The 17,790-nt window shown below is 58.6% G+C and overlaps 1 protein-coding gene across 1 annotated transcript; it reads left to right on the forward strand.

Moving 5' to 3' along the window:
- Window positions 1–5,983: 5,983 nt before the first annotated feature.
- Mafa (MAF bZIP transcription factor A) lies at window positions 5,984–12,782 on the forward strand. The gene has a single exon (XM_087186603.1). The coding sequence runs from the start codon at window positions 6,346–6,348 to the stop codon at window positions 7,417–7,419; it is 1,074 nt and encodes a 357-aa protein (XP_087042729.1). The 5' UTR covers window positions 5,984–6,345; the 3' UTR covers window positions 7,420–12,782.
- The last annotated feature ends 5,008 nt before the right edge of the window (window positions 12,783–17,790 follow it).

Raw genomic sequence — 17,790 nt, forward strand, 5'->3', positions numbered from 1 at the left:
CCAGCAAGGGGACACAGGCTGGCACTCGGGCCAAGCTCTCTGGGAATTCTGGCTTCATGAATGGGCATATCCTTGTGCTTCACTCTCATGCCACCAGTGACTATCCCCTGCAGATAGGATTCCTAACAAGCCTGGTGGCAGCTGAACTCACCTAGTGCTACCACAGCCCTTGAGATAGCCATAGTGGGTAGGGGCTGGTGGTCAGATGCCAGCCTATCAGGGACAACAAGGAGACTCATCTCTTCTGGACCTTCAGCCACCAACTCACCCTTTCCACTGTGGCCAGAATTTAACAAGCCCCTGCCACAGCCACCCAGGGCCCCAGCCACCACAAGGGGGGGCAGTGACATTAGCCTGAGACCTCGGACCTACTGTCTTTCCCTCTGTTAACCCATTGCCCAAAGCAACCAGTAAGAAGGCTTAGGAGGGCTGGGCACTGCCTTCCAGGAGGCTGTGTGAGGTCCTGATTCTCCATTGCCCCAAGACTCTCTTGGGGGACCTGCCTGTTGCAGTTCCTGTGGCTCCTCTGAGTGTGCCCATTGATCATACTGGGCTCAGGTCGAGGGTCCTCCCCCTGCCAGGCCTCAAGGAGGGACACTAAGCAGAGACCCAGGTCCATGGGAGCAGCCACAAGTGGGTGGAGATCTACAGCAAGATCACATGGTCCCCCAAGGCTAGAGGCAACCTAGGGGTCCTTGGACCCTGGCAGGGTAGGGCAGGGTCCTAGCAGGGGCTCCTCGATTGAGCTCCCTCCCTTTACTGCTACACCCACAAGCAGCTCCAGCTGCTGGTGGGAGAGCCAGGGCTATTGCCTCCTCTAAGGGAGCTGTGGCCCCTGGTGGGGGACCTGGAGATGTGGACAGGTGACCTCAGGGTGTGGTTTTGCACCCAGAAGAGGCTATTACTCAGGGCAGGGAGTGCTGGTCTAGACTCTGGGGTCTGGGAGGAGCTGAAAGGGAGAGTGCCCTGGGTTGGTGGGAGCCCTTTCAGAGTTCGGCACCATCCAGGTCTCCCCGAAGGGCAGTGGTCACACCAACATTCATGCTGCTGTCTGTCCCCAGCAGAGTGTAAGTGCCAGGAGGGACAGCTTGGAGAGATACGTGGCTGAGTGTGCACCCTCGGATGTTGCCTGGCATATGGTAGGTGCTCCATCAGTGCTGGGGTAGGGACAAGGAAGGGGTGGAGCAGTGGGCAGGCTGAGTGGGGGCTCACTCCCAGGAGGCTCTGGTCCTTTTGCAGAACTGGCTATTGTTTTAATAGCAAGTGAGGGGCCGGGATTGAGCTCAGTGGCACCACGCCTGAAAAAAAAAAGGGCAGGGATTTAGCTCAGTGGTTCTGCCACCTGCCTCTAAAGTGTAAGGTGCTGAGTTCGATCCCCGGTACTGGAAAAAAGACAAAGCAAAATAAAAGCAAGTGAGCCCCACATGGTTTACTTCAGCTTGGCCTGCTATACCTTCCAAGCCCTAACCCCAAATCCCTGTCCAGAAACCATGGCCCCTCTGTGGGACAGAGTTTGTACTTCTGCAATCACTTCCACATGAAAACCTCTGGGTGGCCAGGCATTTACTGCCACACCCACAAGCTGCATTCATGTGATACGAATGTAACAGAATGACCTGGGCAGTTTTCAGGCTCCTCCTTTTTTTTTTTTTCTTTTTGAGGCAAGGTCTCCCTATGTAGTTCATACTGGCCTTGAATTCTCAACCATCCCCTTACCTTTGCCTCCCAAGTGCTGGGTGGCGCGGACATGTGTCACCACGTCTGCTTCTGCACTCAGGACAGAGAACCTCGTGAAGGGGCACAGTGACATCTGGAAACTCTACCTGCTACCTGTTATAGAATTTAGACAGACCAGGGCTGGGGATTTAGCTCAGTGGTTTCGCCGGCTGCTGTGCAAGCAAAAGGACCTGAGTTCAATCCCTGGTACCAAAAAACAAAAACAATTTAGACAGACCAGTCCTGCCTGTGATGCCCTGTTCCAGGACGGTTGCTGAAGAATCAATTGCACAGATAGCAAACAGCAGCCAGAGCCCCACCATGCCGTCCCTGGCCCCCACCGGCCCCAGGCTCTGACCTTGATCCAGCCATCCTGGCCACGCCCCTTGGCCTGCAGCCACTCCCAACAAGGCTGCTCCCCAGCCCCCACTGTCCCACAGCCTGCCCCAGGAAGGTCCCCAGCACTCTCCATCCCCTCATTCAGCAACTGCCCTCACCTCCTGGGTTCACGCCCTTGGGTGACTCTCCCTGTGGGCAGTGCCTGTGACTCGAGCTACACTGTCCTGGGGAAGGCTGAAGCCATGCTGGGAGCCACACATGGTGAAGAGCCTGAGCCCCCAGAACTGTGTCCTACAGATTCCAGGAAATTCTTCCAGCAATCCCAGAGCTCCGGGAAGCAAATCCCTCCCTGTCCCAGATGAGACCTCATCTGTGGCAACCTTGACCGAAGCCTGAGAACCTTGCAGGACCAGGACCAGCTCCGACTACTGACTGACAAAGTCCTGAGACGAGAATTGCTGTTCCGAGTTGCAAGACTTGTGGCAGTTTGTGGCACAGCAGGAAAATACTAACACTCAATTACTTACTTTTTTGTTGTTTTTTTGGTACCAGGGATCGAACTCAGGACCTTGCATTTGCAAGACAGGCGCGGCGCCACTGAGCTAAATCCCCAGCCTTCATTTACTTACTTTTGAGGTTCGTTTTCTGTTCTCTGACCTGTCCTGGTAGACTGCATTTTCCAAAGATGCTAGGATACATGCTCTTCCTCGGTGTGACCTGCATAAGGAAGTAAGTGTCTCTGCCCCGCTACCTGACCGGGAGGACAGGAGCAGCTTCTGACGCACTTCTGCCTTGCTCTCTAGATATTCATCCAGGATCCAGGAGGTGCCATGGTGGGAGGAAGCTACAGGAGCAGTCCAGAGCCTGCCTGTCCCACAGGCTTGGCCATGCCGTGCCATGCCATGGCTCTCCACCCCAACCACTGGTCCTCCCAGCTGTCCCCAGATTCCCAGAACAGATTCCCCCCTTGGATAACCCATGCTGTATTAGGCTACCAAGCTCCAGCAGCTTGTTCCTCATCAAGGGATCTCTAGCCACCTATCTGGCAGAATCACAGGCAGCCTGGCACACAGTAGGTACTCAGTAAAGGTTTGTGGAGTACATTTAATCACCAAGCCACATGCGTAGTCCCCATGGAGTTCTGCGAGTGCAGGAAGTAGATGTGAGAAGCCCTAGGAAGGTGTTGGGTACTTGGGAATCAGCTTCAGTGTGCTGCTTCTGGCAGGATACCCCCAACACACACACACACACACACACACACACTCACTCACTCACTGCCCCAACTCCCTACCAAGGCCTGACAGGAATACTCCCTGGTCCTCCAGGGGCCATCCAGGCCTGGGGTTGGCTCTGGCCTGGGACTCCAGGAGTCGTCCTGCTCACTCTGCAGGGTGGTAGGGTGGCAAAAGGTACTGGCTAGACAGAGAGCCCTTCGAAGCCTTTAGCCAGGTATCAGGCACCTTTCCTGTCTGCCCTGGCTGGGACTAACAAACGAGAAGGGTGTTATACCTGGCAGAGACCAGGAGACAGGGACAGGCCAAGTCCTTGGGAGGCCTGGACTCCTATGATGAGGACTAGAGCTGGGGGTGGGGGTGGGGGTGTCCACCCAAAGAACTTCTAGAAAGCCAGGTGGATCTGCTAGCCTCAGAAACCAAGTCCAGGACCTTGGAGATGCCTGGTCTGGGATGTGGGGGCTCTTGCTGGGCTCCAGGGAGCCCTGTGATGTTCTTGCATCTCCAGGTCTGAGCACAGCCCTGCTTAGACCTTCCAGCAGGTATCCTGGTCATTCTTCTCACTGCTGGCCAGTAGAGTGGGTAAGGAGAACTGATCAGTTCCCCAACAACCCCTCCCCACCCCCACCCCCACCCCCACCCCCCGCCCTGCCATCCTTCTCCTCTCTGCATCCCTTGAGCCACTGGTGTTCCTCAGATGGAGGATGTGGCTGGCTTTCCAGACTGCTCTGCACCTGCTGCTCCACCTCCTACAAAGCCCTTGCCCTGCCCCTGCCACTCTTGAGGGAATGAATGAGTGACAGACATGTGAGGTACCAATCTGTATGCAAAGGAATCAGAGAGGGGTGGCTGGCTCTAGGCCCAGACACAGGTTATAGCCATGGTCCAGGGGAGCTGTCCCAGCTTCATGGGGACTGAGCACTCAGCCTGGAGAAATGCTGGGGTGGGTGGATTGGGCAGGCAGGCCCCTCTCTGAACACAGGTGGATTAAAGGATTCACCACCTGCCCTAGTGTCTAGCCATCCCTGTGATCTCAAGTCCTAGCACCCGTGGGGGCCTTAGCTCTACCACCTGCTGCAAGTCATTTTGGACAAGGCTTGTTACTGTTCAGGGGCTCTGCTTTCTTATCTGTAGAATGGGCACAATTACACCAAGAGTTTGGTTGTGAGTTGTAGGCGACATCACTGTCCCCAGAGTCCTGAGATCTGTCTCATGAAAGTGAGGGCAGGGACCACAAAGCCTCCTTCAGGGACAAGCTGGGGAAGAGGGTCCTCAGGCTCTCCTGACCTTCATAGAAAGGCCTGGCCTTCCCAGTCCCGACCCCAGCCCTGCCCAGAGCAGGGAGGGTGAGCAGGGCTGGGGACATGGTGAGAAGTAGTTGCTCACCCCTCACTGCCTGGAATTTTTATTATAAAGTAATAGACACTTGTGAAGTGAACAAGAAAACTGCTGAAGATGATTCCGATTCCGCCGGCCCGGCCAGCCCCTGGGACATCAGGGCACTTCCAATTGTCCCTGTGCACAGGTGATTACATTTATGTTGAATTTTTTAATTGTCAAAGTTGTACTAACAGCAATACAGAAAAAAGACCCACTTGGGGTCACCCCACAGTCGCTCTCCTTGCCCCCGTTGCTCCTTGCTTGCTGCTCCAGATGGCTTCCAGCATGTGTGAAGCCCCGGGCAGAGGAAATCAGCTTCAGGTCAGCCCCTCTCCCCGGGCCCCAAGTGCCTGGAACTCATCAGGCGATGTGAAACGGGGAGGGTGGGCAAGGCAGCCTGAGATTCCTCCCGGGTCTGGGAGCTCTCTGGCCATGCCCCGACTCTCTGCCTGCCACACTTCTGCGCCTTCTATACCGCTTGAACCCCGCGTCCGGGTACCCTCAAACGGGCACCCCGCACCTCTACCCCTGGTCCTTCGCACCCTCGCCCCACGAAGCGGCCCGCACGCGTCCCTCCCCGCCTGCACCGCGCGCTCAGAGCCCTGAGTGTCCTGTGGTGCGTCCCGCAGCCCTAGGTGCCAGCAACTTTGTTGACTGAATTCCTGAACTCGCCCGAGCCGCGGGGCTAAAAATAGCCGGCCCTCGGCCCGCCGCGCCCCTGGGCCGGGCAGTGTCACCCAGTGTCATGATGCCCGGAGGTCCCCGCGCTCAGGCGCGCCTTGCCAGCTGAGCCGGACGCAGTTCTGGGCAGACCGGGCCGGGCGCCGGGCCCAGAGGAGGCTGAGGGGTTCGGCTTGGATGGGTGGCCTCAAAGGGACCGAGACATCAAGGGGGTCTCCTGGGCGCAACCCTCCTCTGCTTCCCTGGACTTCCCAGACACCTGGTCCTAGATCTGGATATGAGGCCTCCGGAGGTCTCCGTCTGCCGCTGGGTCCCTCGCCCGCCACCCGTGCAGTGCTCCACGGCGGCCACCAGGGGGCCCTCCCTACTCTTATCGCCAGTGGCCTGTCCCCACCCCTTCCCACAGCTGTTTCCCGCAGGAGATTGACAGCTGGGCTCGGGTTGCCATGGGGATAGCCAAATAAGGGCGGTAGGGCTGAGGCTCTGATTGGCCCAGGGGCGCGAGCTCCCTCCCGGAGAGGCGGGCCCGGACTCCCGGCTCTATAAAAATGCGCGCCTCGCTGCTCCTCCGTGGGAGGCGGGGTTTGCCAACAGCGCGGGCGGAGTGCAGGGAGGAGTGCAGGGCGGGGCGCGGGGCGGGGCGCGGGGCGGGGCGCGGGGCGGGGCAGGGGAGCCCGAGGCGCGGCCACACTGCAACTGGTCGGCTACGGATCGCTGAGGACTAGCAGGAGGAGGAGGCCCCAGACCGTGCGCCCGCCGGGAGCCGGCCCGTGGACGCCTGACAGGCCCGGCCGGTGGCGTCTCACGCGCGCCGCCCCTGAGTTGTCTGCGTGAAACTTTTCCCTGCACCTCTCGGCGCCCCGGCCCGAAGCCTGTGACCGCCCAGACCGCGCCTCGTGGGGAGCCGGGGGGGGGAGAGGCCCGCGGCTCCCCCCCCGCCCCCCCCGCCCCCGTCGGGGCGAGGCTGGGCGCGGCGGCGGGGCTAGGGCCCCGGGCAATGGCCGCGGAGCTGGCGATGGGCGCCGAGCTGCCCAGCAGCCCACTGGCCATCGAGTACGTCAACGACTTCGACCTGATGAAGTTCGAGGTAAAGAAGGAGCCGCCCGAGGCCGAGCGCTTTTGCCACCGCCTGCCGCACGGCTCGCTGTCCTCGACGCCCCTCAGCACACCCTGCTCCTCTGTGCCCTCCTCACCCAGCTTTTGCGCTCCCAGCCCAGGCACCAGCGGCTGCGGCTCGGGGGGCGGCAGCGGCGCGGCCCAAGCCGGGGGCGCCCCCGGGCCACCAAGCGGGGGCCCCGGAGCCGTCGGGGGCGCCTCGGGGAAGCCGGTGCTGGAGGATCTGTACTGGATGAGCGGCTACCAGCACCATCTCAACCCCGAGGCGCTCCACCTGACGCCGGAGGACGCGGTGGAGGCTCTCATCGGCAGCGGCCACCACGCCGGGCACCACGGAGCGCAACCCCCGGCGGCCGCCGTGGCCTACGAGGCCTTCCGGGGCCCAGGCTTCGCGGGCGGCGGCGGGGTCGGCAGCGCGGACGACCTGGGCGCGGGCCACCACCACAGCGCACATCACCACCACGGTGCACACCACCACCACGGCACGCACCACCACCATCACCATGGCCACGGCGGCGCGGGCCACGGCCACCACCACGGCAGCGGCGGCGCCAGCCACCACGCGCGCCTGGAGGAGCGTTTTTCCGACGACCAGCTGGTGTCTATGTCGGTGCGGGAGCTGAACCGGCAGCTCCGCGGCTTCAGCAAGGAGGAGGTGATCCGGCTGAAGCAGAAGCGGCGCACGCTCAAGAACCGCGGCTACGCGCAGTCGTGCCGCTTCAAGCGCGTGCAGCAGCGGCACATTCTGGAGAGCGAGAAATGCCAGCTGCAGAGCCAGGTGGAGCAGCTGAAGCTGGAAGTGGGACGCCTGGCCAAGGAGCGGGACCTGTACAAGGAGAAATACGAGAAGCTGGCCGGCAGGGGTGGCCCCGGGGGTACGGGCGGCGCCGGCTTCTCGCGGGAGTCCTCGCCGCCGCAGGCCGGGGCCAAGGGCGCGCCCGACTTCTTCCTGTGACCCGGCACAGGCTCGCGCGGGAGCTCAGAGGCCCGGCACTGCGCACCCCGCCGCCGGGGTTGCTCCCTGCACCGCCCGGCTCCGTGCACCTGCCTGGTCACTGTCCCGACGTCGTCGCTGCGGTCCTCCGGTGTCCGAGGAAGCCAAGCCAGGTCTAACTCACTGTCAAGCGTCCACTGTACATAAGTCGAGCGCGGCCCTCCGTGCCGTCCCCTCCCAGGCACCCTCTGCCTGCCCTGCGCGTCTTTTCCGTTCTTTCTTTTCTGTCTCCTTTTCCTTGCTCCCGTTTTATTCCTCCTCTCCCTTTAAAAAACGGTTTTATTTTCAAAGCATTTATATTTATTTTGCTTGGTGATTAGAAAAGAAAACCTTCCCCAACCGGTGCGCCCTCGAACGCCCGCGAGTCCCCGCATGCGTCGCTCGATCGGCCCCGGCCCCTGCCTGTCCTAGCGCCCGCTTGCCCCCTGCCCTGCCCGGCGTTCCCAGAGGCAGGAGCACGGGTTCGTTCCCTGCTCTGTTCGGTCCTGGGCCTGCTGCCCTGCTGTACTCGACGGGGGTGGGGGGTGGGGGGAAGGGGTCGCCTTGGTCAGCGGGTGAGGGCTGGCCCGGACTCCCGCGCTGCCATTTCTCTATGCACCAGATCGTATTTATGACTCCTAGGGAAATATATCTTATTTTAACCTTGAAGAGAAGTGAAATTTAAAAAGTAATGCACTGTATTTCTAAAAGAAATTTAAAGAGGAGGCTTAGGCCTGAACCTCCTGGCATGGGTGGGTGGAGAAAGTGTTTTTATTTTAATTTAAATTGTGTTTCGTTTTGTTTGTGGAATTTTTTTAAAGCTTGGTCTCTTTTTGGATTAGCTGGAGATGGGCACAGGGGGCAACCCCTTTAAGCTCCGTGAGGCCCTGCTAGGTGGAGGCCCTGATTTTCTGAGGCCCCTGCCGTTCTAGGACTACAGCTTTCCTTCCACCATCCTGCCTGGCCTTCCAAGCAGGACAGGCCAACTCGTTGAAAGTTTTGTTGTGTTGTTGGTTCTTGTTGAATTCTTTTTTCATTTGCTACAAAACTGAGGAAAGAAAAAAACACACAAAATAAATCTGGTTAGATCCAAAAGTTACTGGAGCCTGAATGATTTGTCTGTGGCTTTTGTTTTTGCCACATGTCTCCTCGAATAGAAGGAAAAGAAGTCACTGGATCAGGCTTTGCCTTAGCTGTGGGTGACTGGTCTGGGCATTACCAAGGAGATACAGACCAGGTTGTAAACAAGGTGGCTGTCAACTGGCTCTGTACCCACAGAAGAGCAGAGCCCAGAAGCCTGTGGCCAGAGGCTCCCCTGAAGGCAGGCCAGGGCTCAGGGAAGAAGGGACCCTAAATGGTGACCCCAAGTCCTGGGCTGTTGTGTCCTGGCTTCCGGAGCGCCTGCCTTAGTTCTTCTGAGCCTGCAGATCTCCACCCAGGAGAGGGGCAGCCTGGCATGTCCTCTGGATGCTGAGGTGTGGTTAGGGGCATGGCGTAGGGGCCCCCCAGAGGTGGTGAGGCCCTTGAAAATTTGTAGGGGCCCAGGCAGCAGCTGAACTTTTAGGGGACTGTTTCCTCCCTTCACCACTGGAAGGGAGTGTGGCTGTGGCGAGGGTCCTTGTTTTGCAAATTTGGAGACTGTTCACCTAGCCTCAGGACCTGTCCCAAAGCCTCCTCCCCAGTGGGCTGCTTTTCTGTCTGGAAAATGGAGGCTCTCTCCCGGTGGCTGCGGTTCTCCTGAAGTGAGAGTCTCACCAGGTCAGACCTGCACCCCAAAAAGGCAGATCCTCCCTGTCCCACTCTCCCCGTTTTGCTTTAGAATGAGACTCTGGGAGACAGGTCTGTGTGTGGTTGAGCAAACTCCCAGCCTGTGTCTGTGCAGGAGAAAATGCTGCAGGAGAGAAAAAAATGCAGGTGTGGGGATTGAGTTAAGGTGTGACAAGGACCGAAGGCTCCAGCCAGCCTTTGAGAGGGTCACCCACCAGATGTGGACACCATTCACAGAGACCATCTCCCCGACGATGACGAGGGGCCAAGGGCTGTGGGCAAGTTTATAGCTTTGGACCACTGGCCTGTTTTTGGTAGCTGGAAGTCCCTAGTCGAGCTAGGACACCGAACAGCTCCGTTTTCATTGTCACCACCCTGAGGAGTCATTTGCACAGAGCCTCCTCCTGGTAAGGGAAAGTGCTGGTGTAGGGCCAGCAGCCAGCGTCTTTCACGGAGGGGACAGCGGCGGCAGCTGTGCTCACCCTCCCAGCCCAGTGTCCCTCCGAGCCTGAACCTGGCCCCTCCAGGACCTTCAAGCTCAGGAGCCGTGCAGCCCCCACATTGATGTGCATAGGGTTCCCCACAGCCACAGAGTTTCTTCAACCCATTTTCCCCTCCCTCCCTCTTTCCTCTGGCTTCCCCTTCGGACAGGAGGCGGAGCAAACAAACTATTGTGAATGTGGGCGACCTGAGGATCATGGGGGCAAAAGCAGCATCTATTCTTGTTTTCAGAAGCAGATTTTTTAAAGAAACATTTTGGGGAACCCCCCCCCAGTCCCTTGGAGGAAAACCTGTGTGTGGGAGATGCCTTTGGCTCCAGCCCCGAGCTGCAGGGAAGGAAGTCAGCTGGCCTGAGTGCGACACCAGCATCCAGCAGAGCTGGGGGAGGGAGCTGGGAGCCCTGGGGCCCGTGCTGGGGAGAGTGTGTCCTTACTTGGAGGGAGGGGGAGGTTGTAGTAGGTGGGCAGGGGCTGTGAGAGAGGCCTGGGGCCACAAGTCCCTCCAGGAGGAGTGCTTGGGGGGGGTGCTATGGGCATGATGGGCATGCTTGTCCAGGCAGTTATGTCTGGCAGTGGCAGCTCTGCAGCCTAGCCAGAGGCTACCTGGACCACAGGTATGAGAGGGAGCTGGAGGGCATTTATAACCCTGGGTCGGAGGCAGGGGCCAGCATCTGTTCAGCTCTAGGGTCCTCTTGCCTCCTTGGATGATCCAAAAGGCAGTCAGGGCACCTGTACCTCAGCCTCCCCAAGCCTTGGCATCTGGAGCCTGAACAGGCCTGATCTCCTGTCCCCCACACCTGTCATCCTCTGCCTACTTGCTGACAAGGCTGCCTAGGTCCCCCAGGGTCAGCACAGACCCATGTTGCCCAGCAACTTCCTATCTCCCCTCTTGGGGGACCCAGCAGGGATTAAAATGACAATGAAACCAGCCCAAGTGAACCCAGAGGTGGTCACTGTGTCCTGGGGAAGGAAGGAGGCTGGGTTCTGGGGTGGCACATTGATGAGGCTTCCCGGGAGCTACTCAAGGATGGAAGGATTGAAGCCCTCTTGTTTATAGAGACGTGGACCTGGACGCAGCAGTCTTCCCAGACAGGAAGAAACCAACCGAGACCATGACTGAGTGCACCTGCAGAAGACAGGGCCCCTGCTCCCACCAGGCCACCAGGCAGTGTTCGCAGCTCACACTCAATATGCACAGCTCTCAGGACTTGTGCATACTCACTCCTATATTCTCACCTCCCTCCAGGTCCCCACCTCCTTCTTCTGGGATTCCCAGATGCTGGGCCAGAGGCAGCCCCTGCACTAGCCCAGGAGAGTTACCGGAGCTGAAACAACCCCACCCCACAACTCCCAGCCCACTCTGCCCAGGGCAGACAGCACCCACCTGGGCCTCATCCTGTGGTCTGTTTCTCCCCCCGCCCCCAGCATGGAGGTTCTGCTCACTTTGCACCTCGAAGCAGGTTAAATTCCAAAACAAGGGGCTGGGGATTTAGCTCAGTGATTCTGCCACCTGCCTCAAAAGCGCAAGCCCCGAGTTCGATCCTGGTACCAAAAAAAAAAAAAAAATTTCCACAGACATTTCTGAAAACTTGGACCCAGGGCAAGGCTCCCATGCTGCAGACAGACCAAGCCTGGCCCTGACTCCCTGGCCCTGCTGCTGGATTTTGGCAAGGCAGCTGTTTCCATGCCCCAAGGCTGTTCGTCCTATGGTACCGCCACCTCTTCTGTAGCCTGTGACTCCCCTGCATTCTGCAACATATGTCCTCCCTGCCTCCTGCTTGAAACTGGCTCTGAGGTGGGCCGGGCAAGGTTGAGGTGTCCTCTTCTCTATCCTCCCATGAGGAAGAGCACAGGGCATTGAGTGTGAACACTCACAAGTACTAACCTGACACATAGACCCACATTTGGGTGCAGATACACACAGGGCCACCCCACACAAATGTGCAGATCCACTCAAACATGACCGCAGACACATGCAGTCTCACACATGGACCCCACGCGCTTTTTGTGTGCTGGTCCCCTTGTGCCATGTTCTGTCCCTGTGGCCACTGAAGGCTCTGACACGGACCACCTGGTGGATGCTGCCCTCCTCTGGGCCACTCTTTGCTTGGCTCCCATCCCACCCTGCCCAGGCCTCAGGGCTCACCTCTCCTTGTCGCTTCTCTTTCAGCTGCAGTCCTCCAGGAACCAGTAAGGCTCTGTGACTCTTCAGGACAGAGGCCACCCTTTCTAGGTCCTGTCCCCTTCTAGGGAAGGATGTGGGATACAATAGCAGCCGTACCTCTGTGGGACCTTCACCAACTAGCCCAGGCTGAGGCTCTTTATCCAGCGAATTTATTTGGTAGGGACCTGGCCAGCCCAGGCAGGATGCAGCAGAGTCCACCTGCTAGGCTTCACAGTCTCACCAAGGGGCTGCCCCAGGCAGGGACTCAGGTAGGGCCAGGAGATTGGGCCCCAAGGAAGGGCAAAGACTACACTCACCCTGGCACGGATTCATCCTCACCAGCCAGCCGCTCTAGGAAGAGGATGAGGAAGCTTTCAGTTAGGTCATGGAGGTGACAGGCTGACTGCTGGGGGACCAGGACAGCCACCAGTCCTGCGGGCCACAGCTCTCCCCTGGCCCAGTTCCCACCTCTGCCTGCTGCTCTGACCACAGGACCAGGGCACCTCTCCTGTCCCCAGGCCCAGCTGCCTGGTCAGCAGTTCCTGAGGCCACAGAGCTGGGCCAGAGGCCAAGGAGGCCCTTGAAGGGTGCCCTGCTCTTCCTGACTCAAGTCCAGCCCAGTCCCTGGCCCCCACAGGGACCCACAACCCCAACCCCCAAGCCCCTGCAAGGGGGAAGGGTGGCCTGGAAAGCACTCACATGGGCCTATGGAGCATCGTGTGCTAAGGGCTAGGGGCTCTTCTTAGGAGGTGGGAACAGAAATCTGAACACAGCAGAACCCACCACCAGGAGGAGAGTGTCCCATTCCCACAGACGCAGCCAAGTGGCAGGTACAGGTGGGCTGAGGAGGGGCTGCCCTGGGCAGGGAGAATGGGGTGGGGCAGTCCAGGGAGAAACTTGCTAGGCAAAGGGAATTGGAAGAGAGAAGTGGAGAGAGTGTGTGTGTGTGTGGGGGGTCTCTGGAGAGCAGGTGAAGGAGGGCCCCATCCTAAGGGTGGGAAAAGAGGACCACCTTGGGCAGGAAGCAGGGGGAGGGAGAAGGGGGTGGAGGGAGAAGGGGGTAGAGCGAGGCACTCAGATGCAGCTCGGAAGAAGCAGAGGGAGAAGGAAGGAAGTGCAGGCTGTGGGCAGCAGACTCAGGGCAGCTGGGGTTTGAGTGAGCCCCAGTACTTGGGTGCCTTGAGGCAGAGGGCCAGTGACTCCTCCTCCAGGAGCCTGGGAGTGTCCACTAGGGTCCACGGAGACGCAGGTTCACAGCCAGAGCTCCATCCTTGCAGAAGGCAGCTAAGGAGGGAGCACTGACCACCCGAGGGGAACCCAGCTGGGCAGATCTGCTCGAGGCCAATTAGGAGAGAACAAGGTGGATGAGTGGCTGCCCGACCCCTTGCCCAGAGGGGCCTACCCAGGAGCTCACGCTCACAAGCACGCACACATGCTTAGCAGCCCTGCAACACCACAGCAACAAAAGAGTAATTTGCGACTGGCAGGCTCAGTGCTTGCCTAATTTGCAGTGACACCACTCAGCTGCTGAGGGCTCAAACTGTCAAAGCCAATTAGCCTGTGGCCAGGGAGGAGCATGCTGGGGGCGGGTGTGGGAACCACTGAGGCCACAGACTGTCGCGGGAGTGCTGGGTGGGGAGCCCAGTGTCCCAACCCTGGGAAGGGGAAGTTGGTGCTAGCACCAGTCAGAACCGCCCTCTCACTGCACCCCCTTGGCCCCAGCCTCTGTGCCTCCTGTGCTTCAGCTGCAGCCCTCCTGGTGCCCCTCTTAGCCCTGGTGCTCCATGCTGCCCTCTGTGACTCTGTGCCCTCCAGGTGACATCTAAGTCAGGTGTCCTGCAGCCTCTGGAATCAATTCCAGTTTCCAGGAAATTCCTCTCCATCACTCAGCCATCTCTTTCCCAGACAGCCCTGAACTTGCTCTGCTGCCCATCTGCCCCCACCTCCCTTGCTATTCCAACTGGGCAGGTGCCTGTGGCCTCTCCAGCTCCCTGGCATCTCCACCTCTCCATGCCTTTGCCCCAGCCCAGTCTTAGTTCTCAGAGACAGCCTCCCACATACTCCCACTCTGCACACTGGAGGCCAGCATCTTGGAGTGTCCAGAATATGCCAGATGCTAGACCATGTGACTGTGGCCTAGTGGCTCCTAAGAGTGGCCCTGGGGTGGCAGCCCCCACTGACAGGCCAGGGTAGTGAGGCATGAGGACCACCCAAGATCACAGATCTGGGCTCAGCTGGCTTTGGGTCCTGCAGTACCCATGCTGTCCCAAGCCCAGCTGAATCCTCTTCACCTCCTCCTGGGGTAGTGGACCTCCAGGAAGAGCCTTGCCTGGGGCAGCTGAGCCAGGTACCTGCTAGGGCCCTCCTGACCTACACAGGTGCCCCAAAGGGAGTAGCTGATGTCCTGGGGACAGGGTGGACAAAGCAGAGGTTTAGGGTGGGTGGGCCCAGGGCCTACCCAGATCCATCCCAGCTTCTCCTTGACGCCTCTGGCCTTCTCTCTTCAATCCCAGGGCTTCTTCCTAGGCAGAAGCTATCTGCGGATCCCCAGTGCTATCCAGCCAGCACTCCTGAGAGCTCTAATCCTTCAGAGGCCTCGGCACTCCCTGCCCACTCCATCCCCCTTCCCCAGCATGTTCTTCCTTCCTATAGGGAGCCTTTTTCTGGCCCACTACCTCCCTGCTCTTTCCTGGGGCCCAGGTCCCTCAGATGACTTGTCTACCCAACTGCATTCAGCAATGTGAGGTCGCCCCCCTGGCCAGTGCCACCCCCAGCTCCTGTCCACTGCCTGGGGCCATAGCACAGTGAGCCCCAGCTGCCCTCAGAGACCTACAGTCCTAGACAGCAGAGGTGAGGGGGAGGGGTGGATAAAGAACTGGGTGGTCAGGAGAGAGCCAAAGCTTTTGCCCTCCACCACACCCTCCACCCCCCTCTGCCAAGCCTGGGCTGGGTCTCGGCCTACTTGCTGCAGTTGGAGCAGGGCTGTGCTTTGCCAGGTGGGGGCCTGATTGTGCGGTGTCAAGTGGTGTCACTTCAGACACGCGTCTGGGTGTGTGTGGCAGTGTGAGACACGCTGGCTGGGTTGCCCCAGGACTCGTGGAGCTGAGCTGCAGCAGCGGCAGCAGCACTGGGACCTGTTACTCCAGGGCTGCGGGTGTGATCCTGCACCCTGCGGGGGCGGAGCTGGAGAGGGAACACAAGGCTCAGTCCTGGGAATGAGTAAGTAGGAGCTGGAGTAACACAGAGGGCCAGAGGGCGACCGGAAGACCAGGAAAGGGAAAGGAGATTGGGGAGGGAGGACAGTTCAGGGCAGCGTGGGGGAGGGGGAGGGAGTCAGGACTGGAAGGGGAGGTGGGAGGGAGGATCAGGGCAGAGCATGGAGGGAAGGAGAGGGTGTCTGGGCAGCGCAGGTGAAGGGGCCTGTGGGCAGCCCTCACAGAGAGGGCCAGGGAATAGAGTGGCGGGAGGGAGATGGGGCCGGGAAAAATGGGGAGTGGGGGCCCAGTGAGGGTCAGAAGAGACCCTGCTCTCTTGGACTGAGGTGCCTGCCCTTGTGCGGGGAGGTGAGGAGGTGGCCGGCTGGGTTGAGAGACCTGCAGTCTCTGTGAGCCGGGAGCCCTCAGCTTCTCAGCTGTGCAGCGGGACCTGTCCGAACTCACCTCCTTGGCTCCTCGGATTCCTCACTTCCTCCCTCCCCTGGGCACTAAATGGGCCACGGGTGTTGCAGGGGCGTGGCACGCACACCTATCGGGCTTAGTCCTCCACTCTTTTGTTCCTCCCAAGGCTCCTGACCTGCCAGCATCTTAGCCCTTAGTTCTGGGGGTGGAGTGTGAGGGAAAAGCCAACCTGTGGTAGGGTGATACCTGTGTCCATTCAGCCTCAGTTTCCTCTTTCGTGGCCTGGGGGTAGGTGATGGGACCTGTGTCCAAGGTGTCTGTCAGGCTGAGGCCTCAGAGCCTCCGCTGCCCATGGTGACCAGTGCCTGTCCCTCATCCTCTGATCCCCAGGTTGGAGGAGAGCCTGAGGCAGGAGGGCTGACAGCCAAGCAGGGTCTTCTGTAAGTGCTTGGGCACCCTATCCAGCATCACCCCGGAGAGCTCAGGAAGCCCAGGTGTGGCCTTTGGGCTTCACTTTCCAGTGCAACTAAGAAAGGCCTGATTACCCCCTCAACGGGAGCTTCTTCTCTGGAGTGGGCGGGGCCCACATCACAGGGGAGGTGGATCACAAGTTTGGGGTAGGTGGGGCTAGGCCCAGGGGGCTCTGCCCCGGTTGGGTAAAGTGAACAACTCCTCCCTCCCCTGAGCCTGCCGCAATCCCATCCACCTGGACATTCAGGGCCTCTCACTGGGCTTGAGTCAGGCTGAGCTCAGTCCCAGTTCTACGCCCAGTTGCACGGCGCTCACCTCCCTGGGCTCCAACACCTCATCAGTAAAAAGATTTTGAACTGTTTCCACCCATCCCCATCTGCACGGGGGTCCTCATGAAGACCAAAGAAGGCTCTCTTCTGTAAGCCATTTGTCAGTCTGGAAGGCTTCCTGGAAGAGGATAGTATCGTGTGGGCATATAATGTTGACCCCAATCCATGGCCACAGACATCTTGGCTATGTTTATAGGGTTCTTGGAGGGCCCAGGAAACTGGAGCCATCACCTGCAGGGAACTTGCAGCTCCGCGTGAGGACCCACAAAGCCTGTCCTGGGGGACAGCAGCACAACCTCAGCTGATCTGAAATAGTAAGATGCACCCCCTCCACAAACCATGCATCCACCTCTCCGTTCCTTCTCCCATCACTGCCACGTCCAACCTGGGATTGTCCCCCATGCTACCTGGCCACTGGCACTGCCCTGTCCATCAAGTAAAACCCAGCTCTGTCCAGTCTTTAGAACCAGGGTTCATTTTGTGGGTGAACCCCAACCCCTTAGCACTTTCTGCCATTTGGGGACCAGAGTTAGTCTGACTTGAAAACCTCTAGAGCCTCAGACAGGGGACTTAGGACTATGTAGAGATTAGGATCTAGCAAAGTGTGCCATTTAGCACCCAGTGAAAAGCCCAGACATGCTGGGCATGGTGGTGTACACCTGTGATCCCAGCACTTGGGAGGTAGAAGCAGGAGGATCACCATGAGTTCAAGGCCAGCCTGGGCTACATAGTGAGCTTAAGGTCAGCCTGAACTACATAGCAAGACCCTGTCTCAAAAGCCAAAAAGAAAAAGAAAAAAGAAAAGCCCAGGGCCGGGGATTTAGCTCAGTGGTTTTGCCACCTGCTGTGCAAGCACAAAGACTGGAGTTCGATCCCTGGTACCAAAAAAAAAGAAAAACCCAGACATGTTCTCAGACCCCACTGTCTGACACTTTTAGCAGTCAAATCTGTACCCTGCATTAAATTAAATAACATTTAAAATGCATTACATCTAACAAATAAAAGGACATTGACCATTGTTACCTGGAAAGACTTTTAGGGAAAAATCTGGGGTTTGGCCGAGCTGCTGACCACAGGCTGCTAGCGTCAGAGGAGCAGAAAATGGGGACAGGAAGGGTCCCTACTCCTCCTCCCTGCCCCTGGCCCCCACTTTCTGGAAGACAATAAGAAAGGGCAAGAGGAGGTTATTTCTCCACCTTGAATGTGCTGGGAATCCTGCCTTTACCCATATTTAGAACTTTTGGCCTGAGTTGCCCAATAGTTTAATTGTAAACCCTAACAACTCAAAGAGAAGCAATGTAAGCACAGGTAATGGAGACCTAAAAAGTGGAACAAAATGGACAATTCATTCTTTTTTTTTTTTTTTGGTACCAGGGATCGAACTCAGAACCTTGCCCTTGGGAGGCAGACGGTGGCACTACTGAGCTAAATCCCTGCCCCAACAATTCATTCTTGACTATTAAAAGTCCACAGGTTGGGGGCCGGGGATTTAGCTCAGTGGTTTC

The sequence above is a fragment of the Heterocephalus glaber genome, unplaced genomic scaffold (assembly GCF_053883595.1).
Source record: "Heterocephalus glaber isolate CG9 unplaced genomic scaffold, H.glaber_assembly_v1.0 deba00000281, whole genome shotgun sequence".
Taxonomy (NCBI): Eukaryota; Metazoa; Chordata; class Mammalia; order Rodentia; family Bathyergidae; genus Heterocephalus; species Heterocephalus glaber.